This window comes from Vanessa cardui, chromosome 20 (genome assembly GCF_905220365.1).
Source record: "Vanessa cardui chromosome 20, ilVanCard2.1, whole genome shotgun sequence".
Classification (NCBI taxonomy): domain Eukaryota; kingdom Metazoa; phylum Arthropoda; class Insecta; order Lepidoptera; family Nymphalidae; genus Vanessa; species Vanessa cardui.
Window position 1 is genome coordinate 9,479,750 of NC_061142.1, and position 24,772 is coordinate 9,504,521.

At 30.0% G+C, this 24,772-nt stretch overlaps 4 protein-coding genes across 7 annotated transcripts in view; 2 read left to right on the forward strand and 2 right to left on the reverse strand.

The window, feature by feature from the left end:
* Positions 1-2,769, reverse strand: part of LOC124538344 (spastin) — a 28,761-nt gene extending 25,992 nt beyond the window's left edge. For 3 of the 4 annotated variants that reach the window (XM_047115383.1, XM_047115382.1, XM_047115381.1), the window contains exons 1-3: positions 2,175-2,769; positions 1,829-1,999; positions 1,427-1,594 (exon numbers count right to left, since the gene is read on the reverse strand). In XM_047115383.1, coding sequence (XP_046971339.1) covers positions 1,427-1,594; positions 1,829-1,999; positions 2,175-2,637 — 802 coding nt within the window. In that variant the 5' untranslated portion in view covers positions 2,638-2,769. The remainder of the gene's footprint in view (positions 1-1,426; positions 1,595-1,828; positions 2,000-2,174) is intronic. The other variant, XM_047115384.1, reaches the window with a different exon arrangement.
* A 558-nt stretch (positions 2,770-3,327) lies between these two features.
* LOC124538443 (tryptophan--tRNA ligase, cytoplasmic) lies at positions 3,328-8,288 on the forward strand. Its single transcript, XM_047115512.1, has 9 exons — positions 3,328-3,538; positions 3,653-3,767; positions 4,157-4,225; positions 4,364-4,523; positions 4,858-5,040; positions 5,466-5,643; positions 6,470-6,676; positions 7,562-7,693; positions 7,880-8,288. The coding sequence occupies exons 2-9, from the start codon at positions 3,659-3,661 to the stop codon at positions 8,045-8,047; spliced, it is 1,206 nt and encodes a 401-aa protein (XP_046971468.1). The 5' UTR covers positions 3,328-3,538; positions 3,653-3,658; the 3' UTR covers positions 8,048-8,288.
* Positions 8,289-10,728: 2,440 nt separating this feature from the next.
* Positions 10,729-13,666, forward strand: LOC124538435 (transcription factor 21). Its single transcript, XM_047115501.1, has 4 exons — positions 10,729-11,213; positions 11,832-12,002; positions 12,482-12,614; positions 13,497-13,666. Exons 1-4 carry the CDS (start codon positions 10,940-10,942, stop codon positions 13,615-13,617), a joined length of 699 nt encoding a protein of 232 aa, XP_046971457.1. The 5' UTR covers positions 10,729-10,939; the 3' UTR covers positions 13,618-13,666.
* Positions 13,667-13,895: 229 nt separating this feature from the next.
* On the reverse strand, positions 13,896-20,068 carry LOC124538482. Its single transcript, XM_047115560.1, has 5 exons — positions 19,833-20,068; positions 19,039-19,166; positions 18,748-18,903; positions 14,468-14,543; positions 13,896-14,179 (listed from the first exon to the last, which is right to left on the reverse strand). Exons 1-5 carry the CDS (start codon positions 19,978-19,980, stop codon positions 14,064-14,066), a joined length of 624 nt encoding a protein of 207 aa, XP_046971516.1. The 5' UTR covers positions 19,981-20,068; the 3' UTR covers positions 13,896-14,063.
* Positions 20,069-24,772: the final 4,704 nt, after the last annotated feature.

Genomic DNA, 24,772 nt, shown 5'->3' on the forward strand with positions numbered 1-24,772 from the left:
GCAGCGCCATATTGTCCAAGTAGCGTTTTCGCGCGTTATTTAAATATGGAATTTTAAATATGATATTTTTCGAAAAATATGTGCTAGAAACAAAAAAAAAAACAACTGTTACTGGCTTCCGTAACCTCTACTAAATAATTTAAAATGGATATTAAAAACCAGTCAAATAGCCTATTATTGGTAGCGGTTTTGTTGCTAGTATATTCAATTGTAAATTCGATTATCTTGATCAACAATGTTTACGTAAGATTAATATTATACTCATCGAGCGACATACTAATGCTATATTTTATCTGCATAAAATTTAAAAAAAAATACGGTTCCCTCAAAATTCACTTTTTAAAATTTATCTTTGTATCGCGACGCAGACATTTGTATTTATTAAAATGATGTTAACGTGGACAGTTATCGAGTGTAACTTGCAATAAAATTACCATTTGCGAATCACAATTGAAAATTTATTACTTAAGTGCTCAAAACGAAAAACGATTTTCAATCTTGTTCGGATAATGTTTCAAACAATTTTGATATAATATCTTAAACGTAACAATTACTAAATTAGAAGTCTCGATCAAAGTTTCTTAGCAGTAAATTAAACTGAGCAAATAGGAATAATTTTCAATTATCAATTGGCAAAAGTTTATTAACCCCAGCACTCAACACTATTAGATAATATTATGACGCATGGTTCAAAGCGAGTTGTTCAAACGTTTAAGTTTATATAGAAATACATATAGTATAAATATATATATAGGAATCGTAGTAATTCCTCGTCCATGTTAAACAATAATTGTCGTACAATACGCGCCTGGCATTCATAAAACAAGGCTGCAAACTAACTAACTAACTCTGCATGCCAAACCGACTATAAAATGACGCATCTGCAATTTCAATGAGTATCTCTTTTGTTTTAGATACAAAAGCTAGCAATTCAGATTTCGCAGACGTTTTTTCGCCATTAAATAATTTCTTTAATTAAGTGCTTAAACGATTCCCACGTTTTTTTGATCGTAAAGAAATTTTTACGCCAATATATAATTTAAAAAAAAAATCTCAAGCCATTTCGGACGAAATCCGACGAACAGTTGAGTGAAATTAAGCTTCTAACTCCAAGTTTTCTAATGCCGTTCGCGTTACACAATACGCTTTTGTATATGTAACGTTTTAAAAAAACATAAACTTATTACTATATATTTATCAACAATAATGAAATTAATAATTGTGTCACACGGAAAGCAGAAAAAAATATATTGTAAGCACAGTGAACCCACATGCAAACATTGCTTTACATAAAATGTACCAATTGTTTGAATTTAATGTTTCTGGTTAAATATCATGTCAGGGGGTTATGTGAAACTCGTGAGAGATTTTCAAAACTTTGCAGTAGGTTACGTCAAACGAAGCAAAACAATTTGTGGTATTCTACCTTCGTTTGGTGGCTTCGTTTGACCACTGTTACTTTCTGTATGTGCTAGTAGCGTTGTCTTGGACTTCTCTAATTGCCTTCGCCCCTTAAGAGGTGACTCCGTAGGTTTTTTGTCATTCCGGTCGGGCTCACTCTCTACGCCCAACTTACTGAGAGCGACTAGGTTGGCTACATTGGGGGACAACATTTACTTTATTAAACGTTGATATTACACGAGTATGGTGTGGATATATGAATATATATCACAAAAGAAAATATATAAGAAGCTGACCATGCAATAAACAGCCAAGTTCATTTATTTAACTAAATAATACATCAACTAATAATGGCATAAAATAAAAGGTAGCAGTGTATTACAATAAACACATAATAACTAGTTAAAAATATAGAAATAATTATTACCTAGGAAATGTAATCGGTCCTTCGCCATCCCTAGATTTGTTTTCATTTTATCGTGGAGGCGTTGGGCCCGCTGCCAAGCATCTCCTCGACCCCCCCAGCAGTCCACTGCTATGCCTCTCTCCAGCTCATATATACCCTTCTTGTACAGCTCTATAGCTAATTCTTTTTGTCCTGTATTAAAAAATAAATCATACTGAACCTAAAACCCTAATAGCTAATAACTTAACTAACATTTAACTTCCTTTAAATGCTGTCTATTATATCAAAGGCAAACCAAAACTAGAATAAATAATACTCTAATAAATCATCTAAAGCATTTGCTACATTAAATCAATAAGTATCTTACCTTCATTCTCTTCATCAATTTTAAGTGCTTTCGATATATACTCGAAAGCTTTCCTGTGATGATGTTTTTGTTTCGCCAGAAGGGGGTCCCCCGGCCCCACATTGTTTATATACGACATCTCTTCACTGTGCGCGATCTCAGTCGACACTATACCGTCTTTTACAACCACTTCTAAATTACATTCACCGTTTTTACGAGGCCTATGAATGAAACGATGCGACGCCGAGTACAAATATTTGAAAATAATAAATAACTGATACAAAATGGACCTTAGTAAATTAAATAGGATAATGATAGGGAACGAAACCACATAAAGATTCCTTTTATGAACAGAAGGTTGCGAGTCATTTCGCAACGCTGATCCCTTCGCTATGTCTGCATCAGTCTTCTTAGATTTTCGGTTCGGCGACCTAGTAGTTTTTCGCGGTAAACGACCACCATTGAAATCGTCACCGGAAACCATCAAGAACACTTAAGTCCCGTCGATTTAACACCAAATAGCCATATACTTTATAACAAAGACACGCACGGTTATTATTCTACTTATTAATCTAAAAACAGCAAGAGTACATGGTGATGACTGAAGAGTTATTGACATTTTTGACAATTACATTGGTCAATGGTCAGCAGTAAAAAAAAAATGATAGTGTTACTAGATCAAAAATGAACAGAATGAAATATCGTTTATGTAACGAGTTTAACAATTATATATATTTTTAAGTACAAAATAAAATCCGTTTTATTACAAAAATATTTTCCAGCAACAAAAACATAAATTTAATACAACAATAGTTAAATTAATTCAAACTCGTAAATTTACAACTCGTTTATTAATTTTCTCTAAATATTTATTTAATGTTAAATTTATACATTATACAGTAGATTGTATAATTAATTAATTTATAATTAAACATTTCTGGTACAGCATAGAATTTCATTGGAATATCTAAAAAAAAAATATCGTATGTATTATATTACATTTAAAATATTTTTACATCAATTTGTACGTATTAAAAATGTAAAAAAAGGATCAGTGATTAATACATACGAATGAACTTAACGGTATCGAGGATAGTGTAATATTTTAGTAGTTTAAGGCTTTCAGCATTTAAAACAATTAAGCTTTTTAAGCTTTATATCGGGTATAGAATTTCGAGTTTCGATTTTCTTTAAATGTCACTTTTTGATATTGAATTTGACTTTTGACAAATCGACTATTTGGGTATTTGGCACATTAAACTTCAACTTTGGCAGAAATTGCCGATAACCTCGTGAAAGTATTGATGAAATATAATTGCATCAAATTTCTTTTAGTATTAATTTACTAAGTATTTACATTATATTAAGAATAAATTATCACTAAGGTAAGTTGCATTGTAATTTATTGAAAAATTATAATAAATATATGTAAAGAAAACTTTTAATATGTATCAGCGTGAATAATCCTATAGAACTTATTATTTTTTTTGTACCTATAGTTAATCATGACAGAAGAGCAGATAAATGACTTATCCATTAATGAGGATGATGTGGTTGATCCATGGAACGTAGCTGGGAAATCTCAAACTGGAATTGATTATGATAAGTTGATTAGTAAGTATTCAATAAATACCTTGATAATGTAATTAAGTTTAAGTGATAACATATTAATTATATATATACCATGACTATGTTTTATAAAAGTATAAACTGATAAAATTTCAAAAGTGAATTATTTTCTTTTCCTATAAGAAAAATGCCATATTCTATTGATTAAATATGACCACTCAGAAATTGTAACACCTACCAACTGGAAATTTGACAAGTAGGATCCTTATAGGGTGTAGACATCCACTAAGAACGGATTTTACAAAACTCCAAACATAATGGGCAAACATGAAGGCTAGAACTTTGTATGAAAGCCCACAGCTACTACATAAAAAAAAATGTAATTACAACACAGGATATACAAAAACATACAATTTTTTTTTTCTTTTTTTCAGAAAGATTTGGCAGTCAGAAGATTGATGATGAAGTTATTGCTAGATTTGAAAAAGTAACAGGAAAGAGAGGTACATAACACATGTAATTTTTACACAAATTAATAACATTGGTAGATAACGAGGGTCAATACAATGATAAAAATTTGTAATCATTCTTATGGATTGTCAGAGTGCATGTGTGATAAATAGTTTCAAAATAATTTTCAGCGCATCACTTTTTAAGGCGAGGCATATTCTTCTCCCACAGAGATATACACAGTATTTTGAATCTCTTCGAATCTGGCAAGAAGTTCTACCTGTACACAGGTAGAGGACCTTCCTCTGACAGTATGCACATTGGGCATATGATCCCATTTATGTTCACAAAGTAAGTTTTAAATAAAAATCAAATTTGTGTTTTATGTATTAATTTCATTGACAAGTCTTGTAATAGATTATGTGTTGCAATTCATTCTTTTGTTTCTATTTGCATTTATTTTTAAATCTTCTTCTACATTCAATTAATTTCATTACTACATTACTACAAGATGAGTTAGACTCATTCATTGTTTGTTGTTAAATATAATTTATGATATTAAACTCACTAATTGAGACTTGGTTGACTTATATTATGTAGAATTTTATAATCTTTTCCATTTTTTATGCAAATTTTTTTTTTTTATATCTGATCAGTGAATCAATCTTTAATTGTTTTTGAACAGATGGTTACAAGAAGTATTCGATGTTCCTTTAATTATTCAACTTACTGATGATGAGAAAATTCTGTGGAGGGATATAAAGGTTGAAGATGCTCGACAAATGGCTCACTCTAATGCCAAGGACATTATAGCAGTCGGTTTTGATCCTTCAAACACTTTCATCTTTAATGATCTAGATTTTATTGGGTAAGTAATAATGTTTTATAATTTTTGTCATTATAATCATTTAACAATTTTATAATCATATAGCAATTTTATGTGAACTTAATTTTATTATAGTTTCTATTGGTATGTACACTTAGTACACTTCTAAAAGTTATTAATTAATATATTTCTATTTATGATATAATATTATTCCATGTAATTATTTACATCCATTCTAAATTTACTTCCGAAGTTCTAACAAGAATTTTATTTGATTATACAAGCACTCATTATAGCATAACAACATTTTGTTTACTAGATTTTCAATGTATATTTGCATTTTGTCATCTTATTACATTACTATACAACTATAAGTAAATAAAACTATTTTCAAATAATCAATTTAATAAGATTTTACTTTAAATAAGAAGTCAATTCGATTTTTCTACTGTGGTATGTTTTTTCAGACAGTGTCCAGCATTTTACCAGAATATGCTCAGAATACAGAAATGTGTTACTTTCAACCAAGTGAAGGGTATATTCGGTTTTGGAGACTCTGATATCATTGGAAAAATAACTTTTCCCTCCATTGAAGCAGCTCCAGCATTCTCAACGACATTTCCCTTTATTTTCGGCAATAAAGTAGTAAGTAACAGGATATATATATATTTTTTTATAATGCAATCCACAATCCATTATAACTAATCCTTAACATTATCATGATTCTATTTATCATTAAATTTATGTAAAAATTAAACATGGTAAATGATAATTGTGTAATAATTTATATATAAAATGCTATTCCTGATTTTTCTATACGCATTTTAAATAACTACCATTTAGTATAGTATTAATTTAATGGATCATCCACACAACGATATTCCGGAAGAAATTACCTCAATATTATCATCTATAAACAGTAGAAATTCAGTAATTTTTTGTACTAAGTAAAGTATATATAAATTAAAATGCATCAGTCTGTAATATTATTTTAAATCGTATCTATAATTGAACTCCCTGATTACTAAGTAAACTATAGATGAATTAATATGCATCAGTCTGTAATACTATATGTATGTATAGTACGACACAACTTAGATGTCGCATCGGCAAAATTCGTAAAACCGATCACATCCGAATTGAGTACGCCATCCCAAATTATCAATATTTATTTCATATGTGAATATGATCTTTACGCAAACGTAATAACTCGTAATATCATACGACCTAATATATTCGTCAATTTGACGCGTCGATTTACACGCACTCGCTGTCTCGGGTCGAACTGACGCGTGAATCTATAGCGACGAATAGCGTCGAATGGCGCGATAGGGAGCTATTTCTATTGGTTGTATAAATCGGCAGTAATCGGTTTTAATTTCATTCCATTGCATTTTCCGATGCTACATCTAATTTGTGTCCTACTATAATAGTCTTTTAAATCGCATTTTTAATTGATTCCTCATTCCAGGTTCCGTGCCTGGTGCCGTGCGCTATCGACCAGGACCCGTACTTCCGCATGTCGCGCGACGTGGCTGCGCGCCTCAAGCTGCCGAAGCCGGCGCTGCTGCACGCCACGTTCCTGCCGGCGCTGCAGGGCGCGCAACACAAGATGTCCGCCAGCGACCCCAACGCATCCATATTCCTCAACGACACGCCCAAACAGATCAAGAACAAGGTAACACACTACTGACATTATTTATTTATTTATTTGTAAGTAAGTGAAACAAACAGCATATTTTATATGTATTACATAAAACTTATAAACCTTAAATAACACACATGCCAATACAGTTTCAACAAATAATTAATCTGGAAGTGAACATATATATAAAAAAGATAAAACAGTAAAATTATAAATGTATGGTAATTAAAAAAAAAAACAAATATCTAACAACTGTATGAATGTATATAAACCAAACTTATATCATGTGAAATATGAAAAAGAAAAAAACTGTTAATAACAAATCTTAATCTAATTATTTCTAAGTATCGAGTTAAACTTACTGAGACCCCTGCTGAACAAGTCTATGTGGTTATATTTATCGTTATAATTGCTACACGATCTTACGATCTTATTGCTATTATATTTACATTTATTGACATTCCAAAAGCTAATAATAAAAAATATTGAGTGACGAAAACACTATCAAATCATTTAAATAAAACTAATTATAACGGATGAATCGCGTATATTAATTGTTTTTAAACATCCCGACGTTTCGAGCACTTTGCAGTGTTCGTGGTCACGGGTAGACTACCCAGAATTTTACTAAAAAATTTAATAGAACCTATATTGATATCTTTAATTAACATTTTCTTGATTATATTTGCCTTTTAGTCTCTAATACAATGTAATAAATTATAAAAAAAAAATTCAGTTTTAAAATTGAAACTAAAAATAAATTTAATTCAGTAGTATAATTAATAAACTACTGAATTATTTTTATTTTTAGTTTCAATTTTCAAACTAAAAATAAATTTAATTCAGTAGTATAATTAATAAACTACTGATTTTTTTTTATTTTCTTATTATTTTATTTTTTTAAATGTCATTTCACAGATAAATAAATATGCTTTCTCGGGCGGTCAACCAACTGTCGAGGAGCACAGAGAGAAGGGCGGTAACTCAGAAGTGGATATATCATTCAAATACCTAACTTTCTTCCTGGAAGATGATGACAGATTAGCTGAGGTAACATTCTTTAACACAGTTATTCTATGTAAAATAATCAAAGCGTTTTTTTTTTTTAAAAAGAAAAATTTTGCCTATTGACTGTGAATTTAAAAGAGCTTATGTGTACATTTTTAATTGTAAAATTTGCTAATTTTGAAATAAAACAAAAGTTTAGTAAATATAAAGTTAATTTCTAATTTACAGATTAAAAAATTATACGAATCGGGTCAAATGTTAACTGGAGAACTGAAGAAAATAGCCATAGACACCATCACCCCCATCATACAAGACTATCAAGCTCGAAGGGCCAAGGTCACGGACGAAGTTATGAAAGAATTCTTTGCTATACGGAAATTAAATTTCCAATTGTGAAACGATACATATATATATTATGAAATACATATTAAAAAATGTCCGCATATTCAATAAACAAATTAAATCATTATTGTTAAGCTATTATTGACATGTTGCTGTGTGTGGTCGACACAAAAACTTGCTTTTATCTCATAATCATATAAAAGTATAATTTATATAATATTGAGTTTTTGTCTAAATAATAATAAAAAATGAAAGTGCAATAGAAGTTTCAAGACATGAAACTTAAGTGAAGTTTTTCAATCAATCAATCAAAATAAATTTTATTCAAGTAGGCTTTTGAATCGTCATTTAACAATTAAGTGAAGCTACCACCGGTTTCGAAAGTAAATTCTACCGAGAAGAAACGGCAAGAAACTCAGTAGTTACTCTTTTTCAACATTTACAATTTTTTTTTAATCCAAATCCGAGTAAGCACCACTGAAGTATCAGCTCAATTTGTGTTACAAATTCATCTAGTTTTATAATCTTATGATAAACAATGAAAGAAAAAATCTTGAGGAAATTTGCGTGCCGGATGAGAAACTGGCCAGGTGCATGCATCCATACATGCTTTGGAGTAATGTCAGCTCCAAATTATTGAGAAAGCGAAGAGACTTTAGCCCAGCATTTAAAGGATTACTTGTAACTTTAATTTGTACATTATAAGTGTACTAAGTATTGTGTACTATTACTTGTATTAAACTATTGTCAGCTTTTCAAGTAAAAATTTTGCAAATTTTTAAAAGGATTATAAAACTACAAGTTCCGTCAATATCAATTTTTTTTTCTAAATAAATACTTAATGCTTTTGTACGGTATCGGAAACTGAGACTTAGTTGCTATAAGATATATCTTCTAAGAAATAATTATATATATTTAAGGACACCTAATTTAAATATGTTACTTAATAAATTCAATACAATGTCATAACATAAAAAAGCATTTAAATACCTCAGTATTTAAAATTGTTATATGAATATTTGCTTTTTTAATTTGTCTTTGCTTTTGCCTTGTAAAAATCATGCTGTTAATTAAACGAGTATATTATGTCATAATATATCCTTATTTTAAATTCAGGTTCTAATTTTAAACTCCAATTAAAAAAAATGTTAATTTATTTTATTATATATTCGAAATGTTAAATTAAAAATGACTTATTTTTTATTGTAGAGGCTAAAATTTCTAAGTTTATATGACGTGTCGTTTTGTTCAGTTTTTTTTTAATTAGTTTTCCTCAAACAGTTTCTATTATATCAATTGCGATATTGAAATATTTTGACGATTCTCCAAGACTTGACAACTATCATGTAAGTCTTGGAACAGTGAAAGACCGTTTGATTCTCCTGCAGCTCTATATAAACACTGACTTTCTTTTAATACGTGTTAGAGACAATACACGTTAAAATTAATGATAATTTAATTATGCAAACATTATTCACAATGTCAACCCGATTATATGTCATGTTAAATTTCCTTTGTATATAAATATGTCCACTTCTCTAAGGCCTTGTTTATTTGGCTGTGGTTAAAGCGTAAAGAATTTATTTTTTGCAGAGAAATAAACTACGATTCAACATATTTTTTTGTTTTATTTTTATTAAAAAACTCTTTTATTTACAGCACTTCGAATTTTAGAATAAGTGAGGTATGCGTGGTGCCATCCAAAGAGTATTTACCCTAAATGCATACTATTAATTGTTTTTAAACAATGTATATATAATATACTGACTGTAATATTAAGAAATGAAATCTATATTAATATTATAAATGTGAAAGTAACTCTGTTTGTCTGTCGCTTTTTCACGATCAAACCGCTGAATAGGCTATTTGACAATGCGAAAAATAAATAATAAATAAAATAAAAAAATAATAATCAGTGTACATTATGAGTTTAAAAATGTTTATTTACTAACGAAAGTTGAAAATAATACTAAATCTAATTCTAAAATCCATAAATAAAAATGCATTTTTTCAAACGTTTGTCACGTGACACAAAACGCTCCTGATTGGCCGGGCTTATGATGAAGTCACTCTCTTGTAAACTTTGCTTTTCTACTATATGTATCACAGATTAAAATACAGGAAAGTGACGTCACCGACCCCATTGCAGCGCCATATTGTCCAAGTAGCGTTTTTGCGCGCTATTTAAATGTGGAATTTTAATATGATATTTTTCGGCAAATATGTACTAGAAACAAGAAAACGTAACTTTTACCGAGTTCCTTAAGTTCTACTAAATAATATAAAATGAATTTTAAAAACCAGTCAAATAGCCTATTGAATTTGATTACATTTGGTATAACTTTTTGCCTCAAACAGCAAACTTGAACTCCAAGGAGTTCAAGTTTGCTGTTTGAGGCAAAAAGTAGCCTATATCCATTCTTGAATGGATATAGGCTACTTTTTGCCTGACACATGAGAACCAACACCTTAAAACACGAGCGAAGTCGCGTGCGACTACTAGTTATTTATTTCTTAGTAGAATTTGTTGGTAACAACCTAAAAAAGAGGTTTTCAATTACGAATATAATAATTGATACGAATAATTTAAAAATGACATCGGTTTACAAAAACAATAAAAAATTCTTGTGTGTGAGAGTGAGAACGACGCAAACATAACAATACGAAAAGACAAAACCTTTCTGAAGCGTACCACAACACTTGAGTACACAATACCGACTTTGATCGAATATACATGACAATAGAACAGCAGAGTGGATGACACAGTTACAACTCGCAACAGGTAACTGTTGGACGAAATTTGTGATATTTTTTAAACCCAGACTTATAATTTGGTATATTAGAAAAAAACTTCAGCTACCTCATGTATTACCAAAGACATCGTGAACAATCCAGTTAATTCACACTTCTGTCAATGACTGTATCACTTTAAAGATAGTTAAAGAAATGTACAGTCAAGCTTACGAAGACTCGCCGTTGCCATTAATAGCGAATTACACAGTTATTAAGGAGGCGGTAGAAGATAAGAGAGAGACAGAAGATCGTGTTATTCTTGAAATTGGAAGGCAAGACGATAAACCCAAAGAAGAACTCACATTTTCTCATAAGAAATATGATAAGACGATTTCGCATCACAGGTCATATATTCTCGAAGATTACTCCGAACCGAGAAGGATTACGTACTTTAGGCCTCATGAATTGGAACAATCTTCTCATGAAAGTAAGTAAAGCCCTTACTTTAATGTTCATATAAGATTCGTGTTAGATAACTCTACATTATACATACCTTTAATTTTAGAAGTACAATATTACGCTAAATAGATTAGTTTTACAGTAATATTAAATATAAGAGTTTTTATTAACACGATCCTTATGTTTATAATTGAAGTCTATCTATATATATCTACCTATCTAAAAATCCTGCATTACGCAGTTTCTAAATATTTAAAAGTAACTGTCCTTAGTAATAGAAGCGATTTGTCAGTCTTTTTAAAGTACTGTTAATTTGTAGGTCAAATTAAAATGTAATTAAATCCAATTGGCTTTTAAAAACAATGTTTAATCGTCTTTATACACAACGTTGTAGTATACGTACCATCCATACTACCTAATAGGAATATAGATTCTACCGAGAAGTTTGATGAAGTTGTATGTTGCAAGTAAATCAGACTACTCTTTTCCAACATTTGAAATACAAAGTTGTGTTCAATTCGATTATATATTGCGCCTGAAAGTCAAGAAGTATTAGGGCTACGCTTTTTTTGTGTATATAATCTTTTGTTCAAACATATATTATATTTATTAATGAGTTAAATATATATTATTGTTACAATTTTAGATATTAGATACATAGAGCATGAAGAATACAGGGACGTCAACATGATAGATGCAGCCAGTTCAAAATCTTCTATTGACTTCTCACACGAATCGCACGATAATGGTAGACTGTCTGATGATCAGCAAGACGCCATTTTGAATTGGAAAGAGCGGGCAATGCAACTAGAGAAAGGTAGGTTTATTTAAGAACCTATTATGAAACTTAGTACTTTTTTCAATTACCTATTGTTTTTGTTGTTTATGAACATATAGTACGACACAACATCGATGTAGCATCGGCAAAATTCGCAAATCACATCCGAACTAAGAACGCTCTCCCAAATTATCAATATTTATTTTTTATGTGAATATAATCTTTACACAAACGTAATAACTTTTAATATCATATGACTATGTTCGACAATTTGACGCGTCGATTTACATGCACTTTTTTTCTCTGACGCGTGAATCTATAGCGACGAATAGCGTCGAATGGCGCGATAGGGAGCTATTTCTATTGGTTGTGTAAATCGGCAGAAATGGGTTTTATTGAATTTGCCGATACTATATCTCAGTTGTGTCGAACTATACGTGTTTACTACTAAAATGTTAAATACTGTATATATACTGTGATGTGTTATCAAAATTTATTTCAAATTAAATAAATTACAGAATACAAAAAGACAGCGTGTGACAGAGAGAGAACGCGAATGAGAGATATGAACCGCGCATTCGATTTGCTTCGTTCAAAGTTGCCAATAACGAAACCTTCAAAAAAGAAGTACTCTAAAATAGAATGTCTTCGGTGAGTATCTTTACTAAGGGTTTCTTGGGGACAATAATAATCGTAGATAAAGCGGCAAATGTGGCATCTGATGTTAAGTGTTCACCACCGCCCATAAATATTGACGCTGTTAGAAAAAATTACCAATCCTTACATCTCCGATGCGCCACCAACCTTGGGGACCAAGATCTTGTCTCTTGTGTCTAGAGTTAGACTGGCTCACTCACCTTTAAAACTGGAATCGATATCAAGTATTGCTGTTTGGCGGTAGAATAACTGATGAGTAACCCTACCACCGTGTAAAAATCTTAAATTATTTTTACATCATAATATGCAGTAAATCCTCTCTTATTTATCCTACAAAAAATAACTCTTAATTTCTATACATTACAATATAAATTTATTTAAAAAATTGTATGAGTTGGTAATTAAAAATAATAAAAGTTTTAGGCGATTTATAACCTACATGGTTATAAATTGCTTTATGTTCTACAGTAGAGGGTACATTTTGTGAGTGATATATACATATATTCAGTTTTTACTTTCCCCTGCAAATGAAGAAGACACTTTTTCAATTATTTTAGTTATTTGGTGGACTTCGTGCAAGCTCGCCTGGGCTAGAATTTTACCAAAACGTTACAGCCAAACAGTACTATTTAGTATTTTTGTGTACTGATTTAAAGGGTGGGTACAGTCACAAAATATATAACATCTAATTTTCCAAGGCCCATTGGTGATTTAAGCAATGGTTTAGCACATATTTGACTGAGTGTGGTGACTGTTTACCATTAAGGGACAATTTAAAAATGTCTGTTGCGAATTGCTGATTGATATATTGTATTCCTCTCAATTTAAAAATTATATATATTTTAAATGTATACTATCAAGCTATTATACTTTCAGAATAGCAATATGTTATATCCGTCACTTAGAGTACATGCTAGCTGGCGGATGTCCAGAAGAAAGCTCTACATTTTTCGACCCCCATGTCATCGAGGAGAGGCAAAGACATCAAAGATTTTGACTTATAGATATTATGTATTTTAAATTTCGAATAAAATATTGTTTATAAAGTGGTTGTTTTGAATATATGTTTACGAAATCGAAAAAAAAAAAATAACTGAACTACAAATATATAATAGTCATTTACGATTATACCATTTTTACTTTTTTATTAACGCAGTAGACATGCAAACTTTTTCGACTATAATTAGTAATTTGCATAAATAAAATAAATATTCTTTATTTTTATAACCGATCGACAAAATACAAGTGGGATATCGAAAACAAAATTATTCAGACTGCTGTCAAAACTCAATTCAAATTTATTCTTACACAATAATCAAGTTACGACATTTATCATATAAAAAAAATATTAAAAAATTGTTACACATGTTTCATATCAAAACGTACATATTTAAAAATATTTTATAGCATATTTTCATTTTTGTCTTACAAAAACACTTATTTTCAGCCGGATTTTTTTCTAATTTTTCGTTCTTTATCCAGTTCAGCCTGCCTTCTTTCTAGAGCTTTAAGATAATCAATGTATGCACATTTGATTATCAAAGGTACTTTTACGACACCTAGAAATTAGCATGATTAGACTATTTTGTATACTTTATAACTTTTTATTACTAAAAAAAACCTATGTAGAAAAATATACTTTTAATTTTTGGGTTTGACTCCATCTTCAACTTTACTATTGACCTCTGTAGAAAACTAATTTACGTTTTTATTTAATTTATATAAAAAAAATATCCAAAGCGAATTCATGTATCGTGAATCTTAATTTGCATAATTAAGATTCACGATAAAAATAACAATTAATACTCAATTAATACTTTACTTAAAATGTAGATTATGGGTTTTACCTGAAAAGCACGTTGTAACAAAACTTTTGTATAAGGCGTACAGTGGTGCCATAAGACTCTCAGCATTTTCTTTTCTCTGGAAACAAAATATTTATGCTTTTTTAATTTATGCTTAAAAAGAAAATACACACACGTTCATTTATTACCCATAGAATTATTTAAATAATTAGAACTTTATTCCTATATGGATTAAAAATTAAAGTGAAAGGGACTAAAAGGTAAAAAAGATTAAAAGCTATTGTGTGAAAATAATATTGAAAATACAGTGCCTTTGTAAAGCTATCTGTAAAGAGGATTTTGGTAGGTATTTAAATATTTTTAACAAATGATTTTAACACTAATTAAATATGTATATTTTGTTCTTTAGAGGAATAAAGTTTTTCAACCTGCAAAATATGCATTTTTTTTTCTCTGCGCTGTAATAGTAAGTGATGGTGTAGTATATACACAATAATATAAAAAAATGAGTAGAGTCAAATAGAGCTTGCTTTTCTTAATGGCTATACATAAAACTAATAATTTAACATAACTAATTAAGGAGTGTATGCCAACTTCTATTAATATCAACAACAATGGAACATAGACTTTATTTATTCAATTAAGTAAAATGGTTGCAGAAGAAATTCCGCCCATGAAAAGAGCAAAAATGAGATTAGTGCAAAATCTTATGAGGTATTTTTGTAATCATTACTTATATTACTAAAAAATCTGAACGAGGATTTGATTATTTGAACTAAATTATTATGTCATTAACTTTTAATGCAAAACCAAGTGTCATACATTCTAAAAAGTTAATTATTAAAATATTATAATAATTAAAAAAAAATGTTACTTAAACACAATAATAATACATATTATTTATAAATAGTATTTTAATAATTAATATTTTCGCAGCGTAAATATAGCAAATACGAACATTGCGGTTTTTTTTATGCTCGACATTGTCAATGATATGACCCATTTATACTAGGGAGTTATCAACGTCAAGGAAGTCCCTTCCTGTATTCAAGGGTTTGCGTCGCATGTATGTATGTGTACAAATTATAGCTATCTGGCACTGGATTCAAATCTGTTGGTTGCATATTCAAGGTAAAATGTATTGTTTCATATTGTTTACAAAATGCATATTAATACAATATTTCAGAAAATATTGCTTCACGAAGTGATTACTATTGAAAACAATATTTATAAACAATGATTTTATTTATAAAAAAGAAGAGAAAAGATAGAGCAGACTGGTAAAATAGACAGGTATGGAATGAACGAATACTACAAATGCAGGGAATGACGTCCCTCGTATGTAGCCTGCGCGAACTTACTAGGGCATCATATAAAATGTAGAGACATTGTTATCACAAGAGATGTTCTACGGAAAGTTAAATATCATCGATTCAGTGCGGCATGTACCAACTAGGAATTCAGAATAAACGTGCAGTTTCGACTAGAATATAACAATTTCAACAACGTTATAAAACCATTCGCCAAGGCGCTCTTTCTGGGGTAGGACGTTATCGAGTCGTATCTTGTACAAATACGAAATATCAACGTTGGTCATACAGAGTTACAAGATACTAGGATAACAGAGCGAAGGAGTAGACGTATCATTCAGCCATTCGGCCTATGGCTTGTAGTCGGGGATGGACGTATTGCGCTAGGCAGCACTGTACACGACGAGTTCGACATTGGACAGAAAGGGATTCAAAGTACTAGGAAAACATAAGTTATTTGGAGGTTATAATAATTCTCTTTCGAAAGCTTTGCATTTCGGAGATATTTTTCTTTCGAACAATGTATTAAGTTAATTTCTAATGTAATTTATAATCTTATCTCGATGAAAATATAATTTTAAATATTTTTACCTTATATAATAATAGGAAAATAGGGACTAATTTTATGGAATATGGAATTCTTTCAGAATATTTTTATTTTATTATGCTAAGTATATGCTCCAATGAAAAAAATGATATTCCGAAGAATTTACCAATGAGAAAATAAAAAGTGCAAACGACACGTTTACAGGAGTATTTTAGGGAGCCCGAGGAAAGAATTTTTAATTCTCATATTGTAATAATATTGTATTTCAGTAGCAATGTATTTTGCTATATGATTTTCAGAATTATTATCTTTTTGAGTAATTTTATGTAATATAAAAAATATTTTAAAGTATAATTTGAATGTTCTAGCGTAGTTTGAAGTACTATAATTCATGACCAAGTCTGTTAGACCCGTATAGAGCAATCTGATTGTTTATTCTCATGTATATAAATCTTGGACATTATTGTTTATTTCTCTCTACAAATGTATTATTTATATGGTCAATCCTTTCCACTGAACACATGCTCTATTTTGAAACGTCCTCGTATATTGTTTAACAGTTCTAGTATGTAGTTGATATCTTGCAGTTGTGACCGTTATAATGAAAAGGGTAATGTAGTTAGTTTTTTGAATGAATTTGCATTCATTTTTTTTCAAAATTTGTGTATTTGGATCAGTACTCAATAATTGGTTTTGTATATAATATATTTAACCACGTTTAAACCCGAACATACATATAGTATATAGCCAAGAGGGCACAGGTTATTTCGCCACATATAGTATTTAAAATGTGCAATTGTTTCCTTGAATGACACATAAACTTTGTCATATTTAGTATTAAAGAAATATACAGAAAATTTTCTTATTGTGGGTATTATTATTTTTTCTATATTTTAATTACTAGGCCAGGCTTTCCTGTAGCATCGATAACTCCGAGCAATCGCTTATAGGTAATCAAATTCCAACATCTTGTACACTTTTTCTTACTGCTAACGATTTTAGGAACACCGTTTTTAAAATCCAATAAATAATGATCAGTAGCCATCTTTCTTGTCAATGTACGTAAAGGCTTATCCTCATTGTTTAAATAACCATGTTTACCAATAGTTTAGCCTTTAAATTTTGCGTTCAATTCAGGTCATTTACAATTCAGGTGGATTTGATATCGACTTCTTCGAATAATTTCAAAAATAATTGGAATACCTGTCATCACGATTTTCACGTTATAATAGCTCTTATATAAATACCCAAACGGTAATATTAGAGTTATTTATATAAAATATATATAAAAAAAACGCCACGATTCAGATTTTGACGATTTGGCTAAGTTTGTATTTGTTAATAAAACAAATCATTGATTAAACTTATGAGTGCAAAAAGACGCGTTAAAAGAATTATTATAATTTAATAATGTTATATTATATTTATTATAATTTCAAAATGTGAAATTATTCACGAAGAAAAATAGAACACAAAATAAAATTTGCTTCTTTCTCATTGAACAAAAAATTAAAAATTTCAAGATTCTAATTTAAACAGTTAATGGACAATATTTTTGAATGTCACGCATTAAAATGAAAATATTACTGTGTATTAAGTAAATGTGGTATCGTCAAGGACTTCCAATAATGATTAGGTTATTTAATTAATATATCATTGCTATATTTATATTAGACTGGTTTTATGTAAAATAATAATTAAGAGACCCGTAAAGCAATTTTTCTAGGCACGTTATATATTATTTACATTATATACTGTTTGATCACGTAAATACTGAACTTACCATTAGATAAGCTACTAATTATAATAGAAATATTGCTAATTTACAAGGAAATGTGTTATCAAAATCAGCACAAATATTGCTCTACAAAGATCAAGGTCTCACCGCTTTTTTAACTATATATATTTTTCTATCCTTTATTTTTTAAAGTTACTGGTACGTAAGATTTATAAAGTTTATATAACAAAATGTAACTGGCATCTATTTCAAAGCAAATCAAAATAAAAAATCTTTAAAATTTTACCTGAGCAGACGTTCGGTAAATAGACAACCGACGATAAGTAACTCTTTAGATATACTTTTTCACTAATTAACATAATAATTATTAATAACATCCATGTTGATACTGGTGGTAACATGAACCATACAGAATTATTTTATATTTAATGCATGAAATAGTGTTTTATTTAAAATAGACATAATATAAAATAACGAAATTGATAAAATTGTCAAGTATTATTTTTAACCTTGCTCGTGGGGATTGCTATGACGACGCTATGCCGGTTTTTGAACTGAAACAACTGGTGACGTAACCATGTATACTAGGATTACATGAGTACAAAACAGGTAGACTTATCAGCATTGTGTCGTTATAAAGACTCACACAGAGCTAAGCGTACGCTGTATATTGAATTTTATGCTCTAGATAAGTAGACTTTATTTTCAAAATATATTTTTTACGTACTATGACGTTACCACACTGATCGAAAGTGGGCGGACGCCTAGTGTTGATACTGCGAATGTATTCCTGCCAACGTCGAATGCATTCTGTTACGTCTCGTTGATCGCCCCATACTCCTTGTGAATGCGTAAAGTAAACAGCGCCTACCAGGATACCAGCCTGCAGATGAAGTTATAATTCACTATTACTTAAATAGTTACTAATAGCTACGAAATGCCTAGGAGGTATTCATTATTTTCGAAAGGGAAATGGTTTAAGCATAACATTTTTTTTAAAAGATTTTGTATTACTTACTTTAACAGCGTACATTAGTTTGCCGTGTGCATAGGGCATTTTTGGCAAAGCTGGTTTCTTGCCACTTTTCCTTAAGTTGTATTCTTCCTTAGAGCAAACTTTAATGCATGTCGGATGTAAAGGAAGTTCTGTATAAAGATTTTTTTAAAATTAATTTTATATTTTAATAGATAATTAAACCTGGCTCTCTGCTCTATGCTCTGCAATATGCATAAAATTCTTATCTATTTAATTACTTACTTTCGATATAACCGTGATATGTGATGGCAAAAAGGTTGTCAGTCAATCAGTCAATTTTGGAACACGAATTGTTACATAATTTGTAATAATGACTAGGATAACAGCGGCGTGAGAGAGATTGTACAATGTACGTGTAAGTTACAATATAGCTTGGATTTTCGTACAAGTTAAGAAGGAAGAAAGAGATAGAGTGCTACTAGCAACGAAATTCTCTTGCAGTCATTCGGGTTTCAAGAGATTTTTTCCTCTCTTTGATAATAATGACTGTAGTGCCATTAAATAATTCATTAAATTATAGATAGGATTTTATTTTTTAAAATAAATAACATGTATGTTATGACATAAATGAGTGTGAAACAAACACTATGTAGCATTCTAATTTATTATGGGCAGATTTTATACGAACATATAATGAATACCGCAAAATTAACCATTTACCTATTCACGCATAGATAAAGATATAGCTTGAAACGAAATAGAAAAAAAACAGTCCGAATTTCAAATGAGTTTTTGTAACTAGGAATGCAGGAAATAAAAGAAGCTAAAAACATTACCCGTTACACGAGAACATTCTATTTTCTGTACTGGACTGCATTTATCGTACATTTGCATGTCTGGTTTGGGATGGTTTATATGCTTTGCTAGGTTAATGGTTCGGCATGCCTCGCATCTTATGCGATCCGGGCTTAAATTTTCACACATTGTTAACAATTTTTCTAAGAAATTAAGTTGAAAAAATACGAAGAATTTAAAAGACAGCACAAATTTTTATTGTAAAGTAATTATTTGACAGAGAATTTTTCTTTTTAATTTAGAAGAGAATTTTGCAAAGCGGAGATTATCGATTAGTTTTCGCCACAAAGGTTTTATTTCTCTAATAATTAATTATATAATAAAATATAGAAATATATTGGTGCATAGACGCGTTTACGTGTAAAAAAGATAATTATAGTTGTGATATATGATTGTGCATAATTTAAATGTAAAGTTATGTTGATTTTTATTGAACTTATACGTGGTTTAATCGATGTATAAAACTTAAAAATATATGTAAATCGTCGTAAATGATACTGTCTGTCTGTCTTGCCTTATCTCAAAGCGTACATGTATGGTCACATTTATTATCCTCGGCAAGCTGGAAAGGAATGACAGATAAAAGATGATGGCTGTTGGACTTAAGGAGAGCACTCTTAGTATATTATAAAACCAAGGTCCTCTCCAAATGTCAAGTAGTTACTTTTTATAATTTAAGCTGGGCGTTGATGATATGAAGTCAGAAGCAGAGACTTTTTACTCTTATGCTACTGAGCGAAGGCATCTCTCGCTAAGAAGATAGTGTTAAAGCTTATTGGTTTATTTGTTTTCGTGTGTGGTGCGGTAGGTGGTGTTGGAAGTGCAGATTTCACTGGGATTTTTCGACCACAATTAAGTATTAGTTTTATTGAAAATACATGTTTCAATAAAATTAATTTTATTCTCTGTCTCTCTAAGAGTAAGGATCGCAGTTTCTATGTATTTTTAGCGTCTCGACCCGATCTGTGTATGACTTTACATAGGAGAGAAAATTGAATGCAATGTTACTTATGTTTTATTTCATTGTTAATTTATTATAACTATTAAGATTTTTATACATAAGCATATAATAATATCGCTGTCATAGAGTAATTATAGGACCGGGTGTTTCAAACCTATACGGATTTAAGACCATTAAATATACAAGAAAACTTGTATATAAAGTTTGTGTAGATCTGTTGACTACAGAAAGATGCTTACATTTATGAGAGTCCACTTACAAGATTTGGGTATACTACAGAAGTCTACGAATGCGTATGTCTTTCGTTTAATGATAAAGGTAAACAGCCTTTATTATGCGACTTATATAGTATTATTATATTCCAGTCTGAGTGAGCCAGTGTAACAAAAAACACAAGCAACATGATTTTTTGAAAAAAGGAGTTGTTAAATTTTCTTAGTGTTAATGCTTTAGGGCGTATCTGGTCAACATACTTTTCAAGGAAAAAAACCTAACCATAACTTAGAAATAGGTATATAGTATATTTGAAAGCAAACAACAAAATGCATCCTTGTCATTCTTATTATTATGGAAGATGTATCGAATGACATTATCTGCAATCAACTTCAAGTAGATACTTTATATGCAGGGCCATAAAATTATCATAATTCATTTGACGTATCTAATGCTGATCGAAGACTATATGATAATTTTTATATTAAATTGCTATTAATGAATATTTTAAGTCTTCGAATTACTAATAACAGAGGTAGTTGAAAACAAAATACATTTTATATTTCTGTATCGAAACTAATATTAAATGCTTAATTCTTAATTAGCTATGAACAAGGACGGGGTTTTAATTGCTACATGTAATTTGTTTATAACCACTTTATAATTAGTTTGAAATAAAAACACTTTAAAATATGACATTGTAAATTTTTCGAAATTAGCCCAAGTTCTAAATAGGATCATTATCCTGTCGGTACATATTAAATTTAAAAAACATCTCATAAATTATAAGTGTTTTTTCTTTTTTAGATTATCTTAAATGAACCTTATAAAATATACAAATGGTTTTGATATTAAAAATTTTAGAATTATGTTAGCTACGCTTTACAAAAAGTTTGTTTGGACGCTCATGTTCCTAGGTCATTGCCACAATCGAGATGAAGACGGCTAAACGACTGAAAAGTGGCCGAAATCGCTGAGTGGAAACGATAAAGTCATTACTCTCGACTTGAAGGATAATTCTGCCACGTAGCAAAGCACAGCACGGGACTTGATACCAATATTGAAAGGGATACTTTCAATATTGGTATCAAGTTTTAAGCTTAATAAGACTACCTATTCATGTAGATATATGTACCCATGAGTATTCAAGCTCCGATTCAAAAGGTTTATATAATGAAAAGGTATTTGGTTTGTTTGACAATATACTATCATTAGTACCCTAATAGTTTCATACTTGACTGTGCTTCTTCGAATACTTGGAAAAGTACGTCAATGCGTTGTTTCAGAGCATGCATTCAGAACTTTCGGTCGCAGCAGATTGCCACTCTGTTGAATTAAAGTGAAATGAAAGGTCCCAACTATATTTCCTGCGTAGTTAATTTAATCCCATGACAAGGGCCATGAACAATTTAAATCACTGCAATCTAAATTGGTGATCGAGTCAAGAAATATGGGAGTCAAGCATAACCTATGTTCTGTTTCAGAAACAGAATTTCTCCTAAGCTCGCAACATGATAAGTAGTGTTACGAGAGTAACCTTAGCCTTCAATACGGTGTTATGACATTTGATTCTATATCATAATTTATATCATATTATTATTGCATATTATTAATATAGCAGGAGCTATTGAATTAACTTTATTATATGCAATTATTATTGTTATTAATTGATCAATAATTTGTTAAACTTTAATTAATATTATTTTATATGGCATAGCATTTAATACTGCATATAACACAATTTCTTATTTTAAATATGATTGACGAAAGATCGCGACACGCCATCCCGAACTACTGAAATTACAGTAGTAATGTACGCTACATTCCCCGTCAAATAAATAAAAAAGGTTTTGGTTATTCCCTTTAGGTATATTTCGCCATAATTAGGAATGAATATCACTGGGTTACTAATAAAAAAATCAAATAGTAACGTAAGCACGCAGTAACTCGTGGACGGATGTAAGCGTGATATGCCCACGCGCATCGCATCCGTTTGTTGCGCAAAGCGAGTGCTTCCGTACTTCGCTATCCTAGATAACGTTATAAATTGCGAAATTTTGCCAAATTTTTAGTACCTTACGAGATTATTTTAACATTAAATCGATTTTAATTGCATACCTATCGAGTTTCAAGAGATAAATTCGAGCTTATTTATTTTATTAAAAAGATGGAAATCGTACACTGTACTTTTATATTTTATGACCAATTTCAGTCTCAAATCATTTTAAATACCAAATTAAATATATCCTTAGGTTAATGACGCGATGGAAATAGAAGAGGGAAATTCGAAAAGGCATATTTCTGGGAATAAAAGGATGTATTTTAAGATATAATTCAGATTTATCTCAGTGTGATATTAGTCATTCAATATTATACATAGTGTTACTATTTGCGAGCGGAATTATTATTCCGAGTCGTATCTCATAATTAATGGTCGTTTTGACTCGATGATCTCGTTGGTCACTTATCTCGCACATCCCCTGACGTGCTTGGTACATATCAGGCATTATAATTTATATATAAAATTAATATGAAGATATGGCAGAATTGGTTATACCAATTCATAATAATTTAATTATAATATTCGGATTATTTGAGCTGAGATGGCCCAGTGGTTAGAACTCGTGCATCTTAACCGATGATTGTGGGTTCAAACCCAGGCAAGCACCACTATATATATTGTCCTTAATTTGTGTTTATAATTCATCTTGTGCTCAGCGGTGAGAGAAAACATCGTGAGGAAACCTGCATGTGTCTAATTTCATCGAAATTCTGCCAAATATTTTGAAATGCATTGGAACAATGGTGGAACCCGCGTGGTGGAATGTGTTCCAAACCCTCTCCTTAATGGAAGAGGAGGCCTTAACTCAGCAGTGGGAAATGTATAGACTGTTACTTTACTTTACTTTTTTATTCGGATTATTTACTATAAATAGATCCGATTAGTATGGGTTTGAGTATAAGAACTAAATCTTGAACTAAGGCACCTTAGTTCAAACCCATTAACTCAGACTACTAATCAATTTAGAAAAATATAATCATCATTAATCTTATTGTACAATTATTTATAATTTTTACATTTTCTAGTTGAAATATTTTATGTTTTCGTCTGCTACGTTTGGGATAATGTGACTGATCTTATTAGACACACTTGTTATAAATTGAAATTGATAATGATTTCCTTAAATTTAACATCTACGTGCAATACCAATCATATAATCATTATTGTTTCAATAAACTCAATAATGAAAAACCGAGTGTGTTTAATATATTTTGTAACTAATAAAGAAATGCATTTGTTTTAAAAATTAGTACACCGATTTATTAAGTCTGCTAATTCAAAAATGCTCTTCATATAAAATAATACAACTTTGATGTATTTCAAATATATTATAGAAAGCATTGTCAAAGTAAACTTTTTTTTTTGCCAAGAAACAATCTTCGTGTAAAAAAGGAAATGAGTTCGTAGCTTTAAAAGGTTTTTTATTGCGTTAGACTTGTTTTCGTATTTCTTATTACTGCGACGATAATCTCTCCAGACCTTAATCGCTAAGCAGACACTGTAGAATAAGTTAAATAACCTAGAGCTTCAAGTTACTTGTTTCAATGCTCTTAGGATTTTAAATTAAACAATTTTACTATGCACGCAAAAAGTACTGATTATCTCTTGAGCTTCTTACGTAATCAACCCATTGCTAATATCACTAGTATTTTGGATATATTAAATTTTAAGCGTTCCATTCTTAA